The sequence below is a fragment of the Monodelphis domestica genome, chromosome 3, assembly GCF_027887165.1.
Source record: "Monodelphis domestica isolate mMonDom1 chromosome 3, mMonDom1.pri, whole genome shotgun sequence".
Classification (NCBI taxonomy): Eukaryota; Metazoa; Chordata; class Mammalia; order Didelphimorphia; family Didelphidae; genus Monodelphis; species Monodelphis domestica.
Genome location: NC_077229.1, coordinates 112827378 through 112840835, shown reverse-complemented (window position 1 = coordinate 112840835; position 13458 = coordinate 112827378). Strand labels below are relative to the sequence as shown.

The 13458-nt window shown below is 35.2% G+C and overlaps 1 protein-coding gene across 3 annotated transcripts in view; it reads right to left on the bottom strand.

Annotated features, from left to right (window-relative positions):
- TRAPPC9 (trafficking protein particle complex subunit 9) overlaps positions 1-13458 on the bottom strand; it is a 1102825-nt gene that overhangs the window by 1029157 nt on the left and 60210 nt on the right. For all 3 annotated transcript variants that reach the window (XM_056820755.1, XM_056820756.1, XM_056820757.1), the window contains 2 exons: positions 4141-4262; positions 1331-1456 (listed from right to left, as the gene is read on the bottom strand). In XM_056820755.1, the coding sequence (XP_056676733.1) occupies positions 1331-1456; positions 4141-4262 (248 nt within the window). The remainder of the gene's footprint in view (positions 1-1330; positions 1457-4140; positions 4263-13458) is intronic.

Here is a 13458-nt window from a genome sequence, read left to right as displayed (position 1 = left end):
GCTGACTTTGTGAGCTCATATAAATTTTAATACTTTAATGCCCTAATCAATGGTAACTGAATTAAATGTTGGAACTAGGATGGGCCAAAGTTTTCTAAAGCCAAATCCCAAGCTCTTTCTAGTGTGCCTACCTTTCTAATAGCATAAACAAACTTAAAACATTATCTTGCAAATAATCATGATATTTTATTTGGGATTCTAAGTATCTGATGGGCTTTATTTTGTTAGTCCTCTCTAGTACTCCAACAAAGAGGAGAGTTGGGCAAACCACTAACCTCTCTACTTTTTGTAATTTATTAAGGGGTTTTAGTTTCTTTTGAATCCAAAGTAAACATGATAATCAATCTACTATAGAAAATTTCAATAAAACAAGTCCCTCTTCTCATTTGATTAGTCAAATCAAATTTTGAAATGACATCAAATTTTGAATTCTAGAAATTAAATATCATAAACCAAATAGACTCACTAACACATTAATTACTGTGTATTAATTATATTTTGTATCATTTATAATCATTCTGGAAGATATTTTGGAATTAAGTAAGAAAAAATCACTAAGGAAATTATTTCCTATGGTCATTCCTCTGACAAGAAGATAAAAAAGAGAAAGGCATAATATATGTACATATTATGGGTAGAGAAAGAGATTATCTAGACATATAAAGATTTTTTTTTAGTATCAGAAACCTGGAAACAAAGTAGGCATCAACTGACTGAGAAAAGGCTAAATAAATAATCCCTTTATTAATGGAAACATGGGAAGGCTTTGTACTAGGTGATTAAGATTAAAGTGAGAAAAAAGAGAACAATATGTGTGATGATTAAAATAATTAAAAAGTAAACAATACTAAAAGGCAGCCAAACTCAGATTCATTTCAATGATCAATCCTGATCAGTGAACATAAGAGAAAACACAGCACACTTTTCTAGAAAAAGATATAAAAGACTACAGATTCAATCAATTTATTGTTCATTTTTCCGGAAATGTTTTCCTTTGTCACAAGAGTTGATTAAAATTGGAGGAAGAAGGAGAAAAATCAGGAAATAATCATGGTATAGAAAGCAAAGAAAAATTCTTTTTTTAAAAATTGTAAATGTCAAGTGAAACTCAATTAAACAATTTAAGTTGCATCAACCAATTGATTGATTCATTTTTTAATAAATTCATCAGCTTTAACTTGGCTAAATCAAATACTGATAAACTACAATGAATTCTACATGCATCATCTATTCCACTATTGCATTAGCCAATTCTCTTTAGCCTTGGAATCATTTTATTTGTGTCCAGTTAACAAACAATGCAAGATTACAGATACCATTACATCCTTACCTGGCGAAGGTTGATATAAACAGCATTCTGGAGAAATTCTGATGCTTCCATGCTCCTCTTCTGAATTGCAAGGACTCTCACTGCTTTGACACAAGCTTCCAATTCAATTACACCAGCATTCTTATACTGAAGGATATGAGAAAGAAACTTAAGAAAATTCTAATAAATATAAGAGGCTTCTGACCTTTCAGGCTTTTAAAACCACCAGTTCTACTCAATAAGAAATGTCACTTCTCTTTGGTCAGCTTAAAACTAAGTTATTACAATTAAACTGTGAAAGATTAATCAAATGTGCTAAATATCACTATCATCATGGTTCACATCTTTAGAGTACTTAAAGATTTAAAAAGTACTTTCCTCACAAGAGCCCTATGAGATTGGTAGGAAGGGTCTAACAGCACTTTTTTTTGTAAATAGAAAAGAAACTGGGACTTAAAAAAGTCTCTGGGCCAGTCACACAGATAGTAAATGTTATAGGTGAAAGCCACCCCCAGGTTCTCCTGAATCCAAGAACCCATTGTAGTTCCCATAAACAGGGCTGTGTGCTCTCAAGGAAAAAACTTCAGTCAGAATCCTGGACTCCAGTCCTGGCTCAGTCACTTGCCAGATTCATCTCCCTGACCTTTAGTTTTGTCATCTGAATATTGTAAGAAAAGTGCCTTCTAAACTATAGAGTTAAATAGATATGTACTCTTGTTAACAATAAGAGCTTATATTTATACAGTCTTCACATATGCTATGTATTTGAACCCCTAATAAAAATAAGAAGGAAGCAGGGCGAGTATCATCTTCATTTTCCAGACAAGAGAAATGAGGTTCAGAGACATGCAGTGACTTGTCCAAGGTAACCTCTTAAAAACAAATAATTATCAAACTCACTATACAGCCTGAGTAGCAACACAGCACAGTGGTAGAGGGCAAGCTTTGGATCAGGAATACTTGGTTTCAAGGGCAAATGTGTAAAATTAGCAAGTCACAACCTTACAGTGCCCCAGGCAAACTACTGACTATATATAGAATAGTTACTGATTTCATTCTCTCTACAGTTTTGAAATTACAGTTATGGACCTGAATAAATAAATGAAAACTAAGAACCTAGGAATAAGTGTTCATGACAAGGGCTAATCTAAAATGTACCTAGCCCATTCACAAGTTATGAAGCAAAGATATAAACTGGTCATCTTTTCCATCCAATTACTGAATAATGTATGAAGTTGAGAAAAATTTCATGAATAGAGTCCTAGAAAGGGTGACTGTCTATTTTCCCTCTTTCTTCCATATATTTAATGTGCATATAATTTGCATTTCCATATATTTTATTAAATAACTACCAGCATATACTCCAAAAGTCTATCAACTTTTATGTAGTGATTTAATAATAAAATATCAAAGTATTTTCACAAATATTAATACATTTCATTTTCCTTCCAAAAGCCCTTAAGATAGTTTCTATCAAAATGAGACTATGAATCAGCTGAATTTCCTTCCCTTCTCTATCACCATTTTCTTGCTATCAACTGATTGCACAAAAAAAGTGTGTGTGTGTGTGTGTGTGTGTGTGTGTGTGTGTGTGTAATTACAAAAAGACATTTGTCAAAATTGGACCAAAATATCAGAAAACGACTGAAATTTAGAAGGACTAAATTTAGAAGCCAAGATCAAATTGTTTTTGAAACAATACTTGTCTATATAATTATATTTAATATTTATAAAACAATAACTACTCATTTGTATAATGCTTGAGAATCACAGAATTTCATAGATAGAAGAGACCTCTCCTAAATGCTTCCTCTGAGGCAAAATTGTAGAATGTATATGACCCTGGGTTCTCAAGACTGTGTCAATAAAGCTGAAGCTCTATCAAGTTCTCCAATGACATTGGAAAGGTCTAGATGGCATAGCTCTTGTACAAGAACCAATCAAGTACAAACAAGAGTTAGCACCAGAAGTATGGTTCTTTAAGTTAGGAAGAATAGTAATCTGCATCAGTATAAGAAACATACACACCAAAGAAATCATGATTCATTCAAAATATTTGAAGAAAAAATCTTTATATTTGAAATTTGCAAAGAACTCCTATTCAAAATCTATGGAACACCAGGGTCCTCCAGAATATAGTTTGGACACACTACTTGATAGAAGTTGGTGTTTAGTAGCATATTTTTTTTTGTTTGGGGTGTTTTTTTTTTCCAGATATCAGTACCGTTATATGTATTACATTCCAGTTCTGTCATTAAGTGTGTGACACTTTGGTGAGTAGCTTAAGCTCTCTGTCTCATTTGTGAAATGTATATAACAGCAAAGGCAAACATCTATTACCTATGTGAACTAGGTCCTGCAGGATATACAAAGTGTAAATAAGACGTGCTTTCAAGAGGCTTACAAAATAGATAATACCAACTACCCTTGACTAATCTGCAAAGATTCTGAGTGTGAAATAAGATACTGAATGTAAACTGTGTTCTACAAATGTATAAAATCAAGGGAATGATACACAGATATAAAATTAAAACACAACTAACAAAGCTTTCTTTAAAGTAGGAATATGCTATCATAGCATGTCAAGTCAAAGTTTTCATTTGAATGGTATAATTGAATGAAAAATTTATACTGGGGGGCAGCTAGATGACTCAGTGGACTAAGAGCCAAGTCTAGAGACAGGAGGTCCTGAGTTCAAATCTCCCAGTACAAACACTTCCTAACTCTGTGACTATAGGCAAGTCACTTAACTCCCATCGCCTATCCCTTGGAAACAACACAAATACCGAAAAAAAGAAAACAAAAAAAATTTTTTTGTTACATAAAATCACCTTGCTATAATAAGAAATTGCTTCTTTATATTTATCAATGATGTCTTCAGGGCTAAGACAGTTCTTGGCACGTCCTATTTCTGTACTGGTGTCTGCATTTATACCATTGGTAGTAAGAGCACCTGCAGAAAGGAAGGAAAAGAAGTAGCAATGTTAGAATTTTCCTGATTACCACAATCATTACTGTTAAAAGATAAAAACAGAAATATGATTAATTTTAATCATATCTAAGAAATTTTTAATCTTTTACAAATTTTAGTGGCCAAATGTGTCTCAAACAATTCTTTATCATATCAATAACTGAGAATTACTTTTCTTCCCTATTAATGTTTTATTAAAGAATATGAAGTTCATTAGTGGATGTAAAAATTTACAATAGCTAGCTAAAATTATCATGCTCCATCCTACTTTTATGCTTTTCAATAACCAAATACCATACTACATGCAATCAACACAAGTGTAATTTCCTCACAATTTGCCAACCTCACATAAACATTTAACAGCAAAATATTTAAATATTTTCAGTCACATAAAGCAAAAGAAGATGAAAGAAAATTTAGAACACATGCACATACCACTTAAGTGAGGAAGGAAAGACTACACTAACGTGATTATGAACAAAAACGGGCTATTTATTGATTAGGATTTTTTTCCCCTTTATGACTATGAAATAGTTAAACCTCAAGAAGTGGGAAAATATGGAATGCCATACTACATTAGAAAAGGCTACTGGATACCATGCCAACCTCTGATGAGGCCACAAGAGAACAGACATTACCTGTTCTCCAACGCCTTTTTCTCCCTTTTTTGTGCTTTTATTCTAACATGCCTTTTCTAGCTTTGAAAAACCATTCCTACACATTCTATTTCCCACCTCACCCTACAGCTATGGTATCCTAGAAATCTCTAGCCCAAACTTGTACAGGGTCCTGTCAAAGGCCTTGGTGGAAAAGTCTGAAAACTTGGGGGAAGTGGTGGGAGGGGAGAAAATACTGGGGAAGGAAAGAGAATTTTACTTTTTTTTAATAACTTGACAGACACACCAATGGTATGTTCTTAAGTCACTTAAATTTTAAAATGCTTCTTGAAGGACCATTAACTAATCTTTTGTAGTAGAATTCTCAATTGCCCTGGGAACTCTGGTGATCCACAAGATCTTACTTTACATTATTCATAACTCTCATATGACACAGAACTTTTGTTTCTAGTACGAATTAGCAATATTGAATAAAACACAGACATTGACTATTGATGTCTCAAAGCAACTTGATTTCTCCTATCAGCTATTATGATTCTGAATACCAGCAGCAGCCTAGGGCAAACACAAAGGTGGGTGATCTTGATGAAGTACATTTTAATATTACTTTTTATAAATACGTATTTTTTACTGCCCCCCCCCCAAATCCTTCTCTCCCTGAAACCTAGATACATATTTTGCCTACTAGGTCTACTCAACAGTAGACAGTAACAGGAAGTGGAATTTTTTAAACATTGCCTAGGATGTACAAATGCTCTGCCCTGAACTCTAAGAGAGTGAATGAGAAGTATATATTGAAAAATTTTTCTTCAGGAGGTCATGGTGATAAGAGGTGCTCCATGTGGTCTTCTGCCAGGTCCAAATGATTCATAAGCCAAAAAAAAATATTTAACTTTTCTAGGGGGTATCTTGAATGGCTCAGTGGATTAAGAACATTGGCCTATAAGTCCCAGGTTCAAAATGTAGCCTAAGACACTTCCCCGAGCAAGTCACTTAACCCCCATTGCCTGGCCCTTACCACTCTCCTGCCCTGGAACCAATATGTAGTATTAATTCCAAGACAAAGAGAAAGATTTTTTTAAAATAAGATAAAATAACTATTATTGAGAATTCTACAAAGACAGGAGTTCCTTAAGACTATCAAAAAACAAAACTGTAGTGCCTCTTATTTAAATAAAAAATGGGAACAACTGGTAAATAAAAATCAGTAAATGATCATTTCAATTTCAACATCTGGGCAGATATGCTTACCTAGAACAGTACAATTTGTAAAATAACAATCAAAATAGCTTTAGAGGGAAAATCATGTGAGATCAATTTCATTTCACTCAGGAATTGAGTACAAGGACAGGTAGACAAGTACAGGCAATAAAGTCTCAACTTATATAGCTTCCAATGTCATTCAATAACACACTCAGGGGTAAGGTACCTATTTAGTCCTGAGCAATGACTTTCAGAGCTTAACTGGAGACAGGTGAAAAGCATAGGTGAAAGGAAAGAGAAAAAAAGGATTAAATAAGATAGCACCAGAACAGATGAAACAAAAGAAAAGTTGAAAGAAAATGAAGCAGTGACTGAAAGAGAGAGAAAAGATAGAGGGGAAAAAAAACCTGAGAAAGAGAAAGAATTTTTTGTTATGCCTATTTCTGGTCTGGTGAGCAGAGAAATGGTGCAAACAGTAGAATCATTTATCCATATGATACCTCAAATGAATCAACTGGTTAAAGTGTTAAGACTACCTCCATTTTTTCTCCCAGATAACACTAAGATGAACACCCTGAAAGACAGGAATAGAGGAGAAAGAATATTATCACTAGAAGAGGGCTTCAAGATCATCTAGCCTAGTAGAACCAAAGCAATAGAAACAGAGGCCACTAATCCTTATATAAGGATTCCTGTTGCCACATACTAACTTAGAAAAAAACATTAACTTTATCTATATTCTAGTGTAATTTTAAATTTTTCTTAAAAATTTTTATAGTTTAGGCCTTACTTTGCCTCAAAGCATCCAGCTGCCATCATGTTTGATAGCTCTGATCTAGTCTTTTTGCTATTGTTTAGTCACTTTGTTTTAGTCGTATCTTACTCTTTGAGACTCCACTTGGGGTTTTCTTGGCAAAGAAACTAGAGTAGTTTGCCATTTCCTTCTCCAGCTCATTTGACAGACAAGGAAACTGAGGCAAACAGGGTTAAGTGATTTGCTCAGGGTCACACAACCAGCAAGTGTCTGAGGCTGGATTTGAACTTGGGAAGATAAACCTTCCTGACCCTAAGCCCACTGCCTAACCAATGAGCCACCTTGCTGCTCTGATCTAGCATATCTCCACTTACTTTACAGATAAGGAAACCAAGGCCTTAGTAACTCAAGGTTACAGTCAGTGGCAGAATCTGGTGTCCTAACTTCTGATCTAGCACACTCAATGTCTTCTACTTGGTCTATTACACAAAGTTATTGCTTATTGAACTGAAGTATGATACATAAGGGGTAGAAAAGTGATTCTTCTGCTCTAACATTTCTCAACTAAAGATTCAAAAATACCAAAGTCTAAAAAGGGCAGCACAAAAAATTATGAGAGCAAGAGAAAAATTAGTCTTAGAGAAAAGATTAAATGAGTTGTGGTTTAGTGTATAGAAGAAAACGGAAAGAGATGACAAAATATTGTACCACCTAAGTCCTACAGGGAAAAGATGAAAGCAAAAACACAAAAAGGAATATGAAAGGTTTTATCAGGAATAAATACCAGACAAAGGTAGTCAAACACAATGGACAGAGAATTCGCCCAGAAGCCAGGAGGATCTGAGTTCAGGTTCCATCTATGACATGCACTGGCTGAAGGACCCTGGGCGAAATCATCAAACCTCTCAGTGATCTAGGCCGCACCTCTAAGACTATAAATTGCAGGGAATGTGCTGGTCAGGCTGGTAGAATAAATTTCCTCATCAAGAGAGTTCTATCTATGCTGAATATTAGTCCATGAGGCAGTGCTCAATAAAAGGGCATAAATTTAGTGCAACACAATGCTTTAAGTACACATAAATACAGAAGAAAAAAGGGAGAATAAAAGGTATATGGGCAAATCTTACATCTTCATTAAGACTTTAAAACCAAATCCAAGGTAATGTTACACTGAATGATGGCTCTTTATCATTCTCTCAATCGCTTTCCAACTCCAATTTTTTTATTTAACCCTTTACTTTCTGTATTAGAATTGATGTTTCAAGGAAGGAGTAAAGGCTAGGCAAATCAGATTAAGTGATTTGCACATGGTCATATAGCTAGGAAGTATCTGAGGTCACATTTCAACCCAGGACCTCTTATCTCTAGCCCTGGCTCTCTAGCCACTGAGTCAAGTAGCTGCCCCCTATACTCATAGAATCAAAGGATTACAAGTCAAAGGAGATCTTGGTAAACAAGCAATCTCCTAAGGGAGCTTACTCTCTTTTTCCAAAGTTCTAATTAAGACATTCTTCCTTAAAGCCAAAATTAGCATTCCAGAACCCTTTATCAGATGGTAATATGCTAAATCAATCAATCAATCAGTCAGCATTTATTAAACTATACGCTGTCAGGCAACTAATTGGCCTATAGATAGATAGATATAGATAGAGTGCCTAGACCTGGAGTAAGGAAAATTCATCTGCCTGAGTTCAAATCTAGCCTCAGACACTACTTAATACCTGTATACTACCTTACTTTTTTATACTACCTTACTTTATTACTACCTATACCACTTGGCAAATCACTTAAACCTGTTTACCTCAGTTTCCACATCTGTAAAATGAGCTGGAGAAGGAAATGACAAACCATTACATTATTTCTGCCAAAAAAAAAAATGGAATCATTAAGAGTTGAACACAATTGAGCAAGTGTGCTAGACACTAGGACCTCAAAGACAAAAGTGAAGGTCCCTGCCCTCAAGGAGTTTACATTCTATCAGAAAATAGCATGTATACATATAGTTATACATAAAATAAATACAAGATAACTGTGGGGAAAGGCACTAGGAGATGAGGAAATCAGAAACGACTTCATTTATTCTTTGAGGTCAAGGAAAACAAATAATGACTCTTCTACATTATAATTCTTCAACTACTTGCAACCAGCCTTCTTGCCAAACTTAATCCAATATTTCCAATTGATCTACAAACAACTACCAATCCTTTCATAATCCAACTTGTACTTCTTGACATAAACTCCAGCTTGCCCCTGTCTTTTTTAAAATGTGATTTCCAAAAATAGAAACTGTATTCCATATGTAGTCATATTAGACTATCACCTTTTTTTCCTATGTACCATACTGCTACAATTGCAACCTAAACCACACACACACACACACACACACACACACACACACACACACAGAGCCATTAGCTCCTATGTTAACACTACTCATTTATATTGAGTGATCCTTCCCCAAAAAATGAAGTCATCTAGGATCTTTTTCCCAATGCTTCTTTGTGCAATTTATTTTTTTAACTGAAGTATATGACTCTATGTTTACCTCTATTTAATTTTATCCTATTAACTAACAGCATTCTATCATTTCAGTCTGTTCAGATCTTTTTGAGAACTCAATCTGTCATCTAATATCTTAATTATATCAACCAGTTTCCTGGTAACAACAAACTCGATAAATATGCTATCTGAGCTTTCATCCAGCACCTAACAAACACTTAAGAAATGTTTGTTGAATGAATGAATGAGAATGTTGAATGGAACAGTGAGCAATCCCTAGGATTCCCTGCAACATGACCCATAAATAACTACTTTTTTGGACTGTTTGTCTAACTGGTTCTCAGTATACCTAACTATACTATTAAACAGTCCATAATAACGTAATAGATTTTAATTAAATGTCTTGCTTAAATCCAAGTATATAATGTCCATTCTATTCCCTTAATCTAGTAGTAGTAGTAGTCTCTCGGTAACCGAGAATGACGGTCAAAGACACTTGTGTGTGAAGGAGATTTAAGTGGAAAAGTCTATGCACAGAGACAGTCTCACTCTCGGCATTGGAAGCCTGGGTCCAGTGGCACGAAAAGTCATTACACCTGGAGACTTCCTCAGCTGCATTGGATGGCCATGTTGTCTTTTGTGCTCCAACACGCCCTAAGCACTCCACAGTGCTTTGCTGCGTCGCCATCTCAGCCGTTGAACCTTCTTGTTGGTTTCTTCCACCTGTTCCGCCAAAGCAGTCTTCACATGCTGGGTGAGCAAAGCCCTGGTTCACCAGGGGTTGACGACCCGATGGCTACCCTCACAAGGTTTAGCTGGCCTGTCGAAGTCGTTGCCTGGGGTGTGGCCGCTGCCGCATGCTAGCAGCTACTGGGAGCCACAAGTGAGAGCTGGGTGTCAGGTGAGGGTCAGAGGCTGGAGAGCTGCCCTAGGAGGGCACGACAAGCCCTCCATACCAAAGATATTACTCCTCCCTGAGCACCCCATACACCCCACCCTTAATCTACCTTAATCTACCAACAGAATAATAACCCTTCTCATGCTTATTCTCCCTCCTCCAAATTCCTCTTATATCCTTCCCATACCTTCTCTTTCTAATAAAGTTTCCTCTAACATTGATTCAATAGATTGTGATCTCCTTGTGAACAGGAACTATCTTTCGCCTCTCTTCTGTACCCTCAGTTCTTAGCACAGTGCTTTATAGTGGGTACTTAATAAATGTTTAAATATCTGAATAACATCATATTTTCACAACACCAACAAATGACTTCAGATAGGATCTATCTATACAAGAAAGAGGTAGTGAAATAGTTGTCAAAGAAATATTCTTTTTTTTTAAAACAAGCACTTAAATATGTCCAAGTTTGTCATAAATTGAAAAAAGAGCCCTCTTGCTAAGTTTCTAAAGAAGTGGATACAATGACATTAACTTATGCTTATAAAATTCTTTATGGCTTTCAAAGCACTTTTACATCCATTATCTCACTTAAGTTTCAAAGAAGGGCTGGAATTATTATCCCCATTTTACTGGAGGGGAGATTAAGGACCACCAAGGGCCACATAGCTAATAAGGAATATAGAGGTGTAAACAAAATTTGAATCTTCTAACTATAATCTTCTAGCTATGCCATGCTGTAACATTTTAAAAATCTAAATCTTCCTCAACAATCTCAATAAATAAACTCTTAAAAATTAGGAAAAAACTAAACTATAGCTAACTCCATGTATAAGAAGAGGAGGAAACCTAGAAATCACAGTCATCTAAATCTGACACATTCAATATAATGAAAGAAAAATCTATACCTCAAAGACATTGGAATTCTGGGAATAAAACAGACCAAATTCAGTCCAAATTGTGCTAGACAGAAGTGATGGTGTTTTTTAATAGAATTCTAAAATTAAGAGATGGTAGAAAAGCAGAAAATGCTATATAAAAGAGGAAAGGAAATGAGTTCCTTCTTCCATGAAATACTTATATTACTTTTCTTTTATCCCCCAGCCTCAATTTCAGGGTCCCATCCAAAAGAATTGAAAAGCCTGAAATAGATCTATAAAAATTCAAGAATGCAATGGGAATACTAACAAATATTTACTTAGGGGTATAAATTGTTTTCATCAAGATATCTTGATTAAATCCCAACTCTTATACTATCTGTAAAACACAGAAAAAGTCACTGAGCCTCTCCTCAGTTTCTTCATCTGTAACACAGAGATAGTAACACCTAATTCCTAAGAATGCAAGACACAAATTTTAAAATGTCACAAAGTGTTTTATGAGCATTAAGCAGTATCTAAATGTTAGCTATCATTAGTATTTTGTGCAGACATGGAAAATTCAAGAGCAACAATTATGATCACAGTTTGAAACAAGCATATTTTCTTTTGATGGCTGCATTTTCTACAGAGTTGAATGGTTTTATGACGTCCAAATCAAAGTTTACAGAATCTCAAAGCTGAAAGGGACCTCAAAAATCATTTAGTTCAACCCATACCTAAATTGAAATCACAGACACACATACAAACACACAAAATATATGATCAAAGCTGCCATGTAGGGAAAACCTACTACTGGGGGAAGCAGCCCCTTTCACTTTTGCACAGCTCTCACTGCAGTCTCATCCTCACATGAGCCAAAATTATCCTCCCTATTTCATTAGTTTTTTTTTTCACTCTTTATTCACTTATTTAACAGGGAAGCTGGGTAGAACAGTAAATAGAGCACCAAGCCTGGAGTCAAGACCTGAATTCAAATTTGGCTTCATCCCCTAGCTTTGTAACCCAAGGCAAGTCCCTTTAACTTTGGTTCACCTCAGTTTCCTCAACTATAAAATAGGGATAATAATAGCACCTATTGTGAAGATCAAATGAGAAAACAATCATTAAATACTTAGCACAGGGCTAGGCATAGGGTTAAGTACTTTATAAGTGTTAGCTATTATTGTTACTAAAGTCTCTCTCCATGCAAAGTATTGTCTAGAGATAACTAAGTTCTACAATGACAATGGAAAATAAGTTTTAGCAGGTCCTACCAGGCCCAAAAAGATTTCAAAACAGGATTAGCTCATCATTGAGGACAGCCACTAGGTAATGAACCTTTTCAGGCACAATGGCCCATAAAGACTATCTATAAGGCAGGTGGGCTTTGATGTACCTTGCTAAAGGAAGTATCCCATCCCAAGAAAATCACAGACCTGTGAATTGTTGAATTCAATGTTCATTAGGCAAGGTTGTGATGAGGACAATCTAATCAAGTTTGTCCTGAAAAATCATAAAATTATTCTCCATCAGTATATTTACTTTGTATCTATTTTAGCAGCTAAAATGACCTACAGGACAGTCACATTGAATATTTCAGCTCTCAGGACCAATCACTATAAACAAATGGACCTTGTGATGATGCAAACAGGTCATTAACACCAATTAAATAATGAAAAACTGAAAAAAGAAAGAAAAGAAAGTCAAAGAAAAGGACAGAGAGGGAGGAGAGGAGAAGTAAAGAGGAGGTGGGAACAATAGTCTTATATACTGGTCCAGTATTTTTGTATTAGCCCAGGCATGAAATAAAACTTCACTTTATACACTGGATGCTGATATCCATCTATCTCTTCCTTTTTTTTCTCTTTTAAACCCTTACTTTCTTAACTCTAAGACAGGAGGGCAAGGGCTAGGCAAAACGGGCTAAGTGACTTGCCTAAAGTCACACAGTTAGGAAGTGCCTGAGGTTAGATTTGAACTCAGGGCCTCTCACATGACAAGTGAAAGATCTGGTATCTCCTCCAATTTATATGGTATAATGAAAAGAATGCAGATCTTCCAGAGAAAAGAACTGAGTTCACCTCAGTGATCTGTGTGACTTTAGAAGTTGCTTTATTTTTCTGGGTTTCAATTTGCTTATCTGTAACTCAGGGACAATTAATCCTGTAGTATCTTTTTCAAAGGTTATTATGAATCTCTAAGGAGATATCTGCAATGTGCTTTACAAAACTTCAACAAATGTAAAGATACCTGTTTTTGTTTAACTGTAAAAAAATAGATAAGATGTACTGCCTACTTCACAGTTATGGAAAAAAAATCACTTCATTAAATGTGAAATGCTAGAGAAATG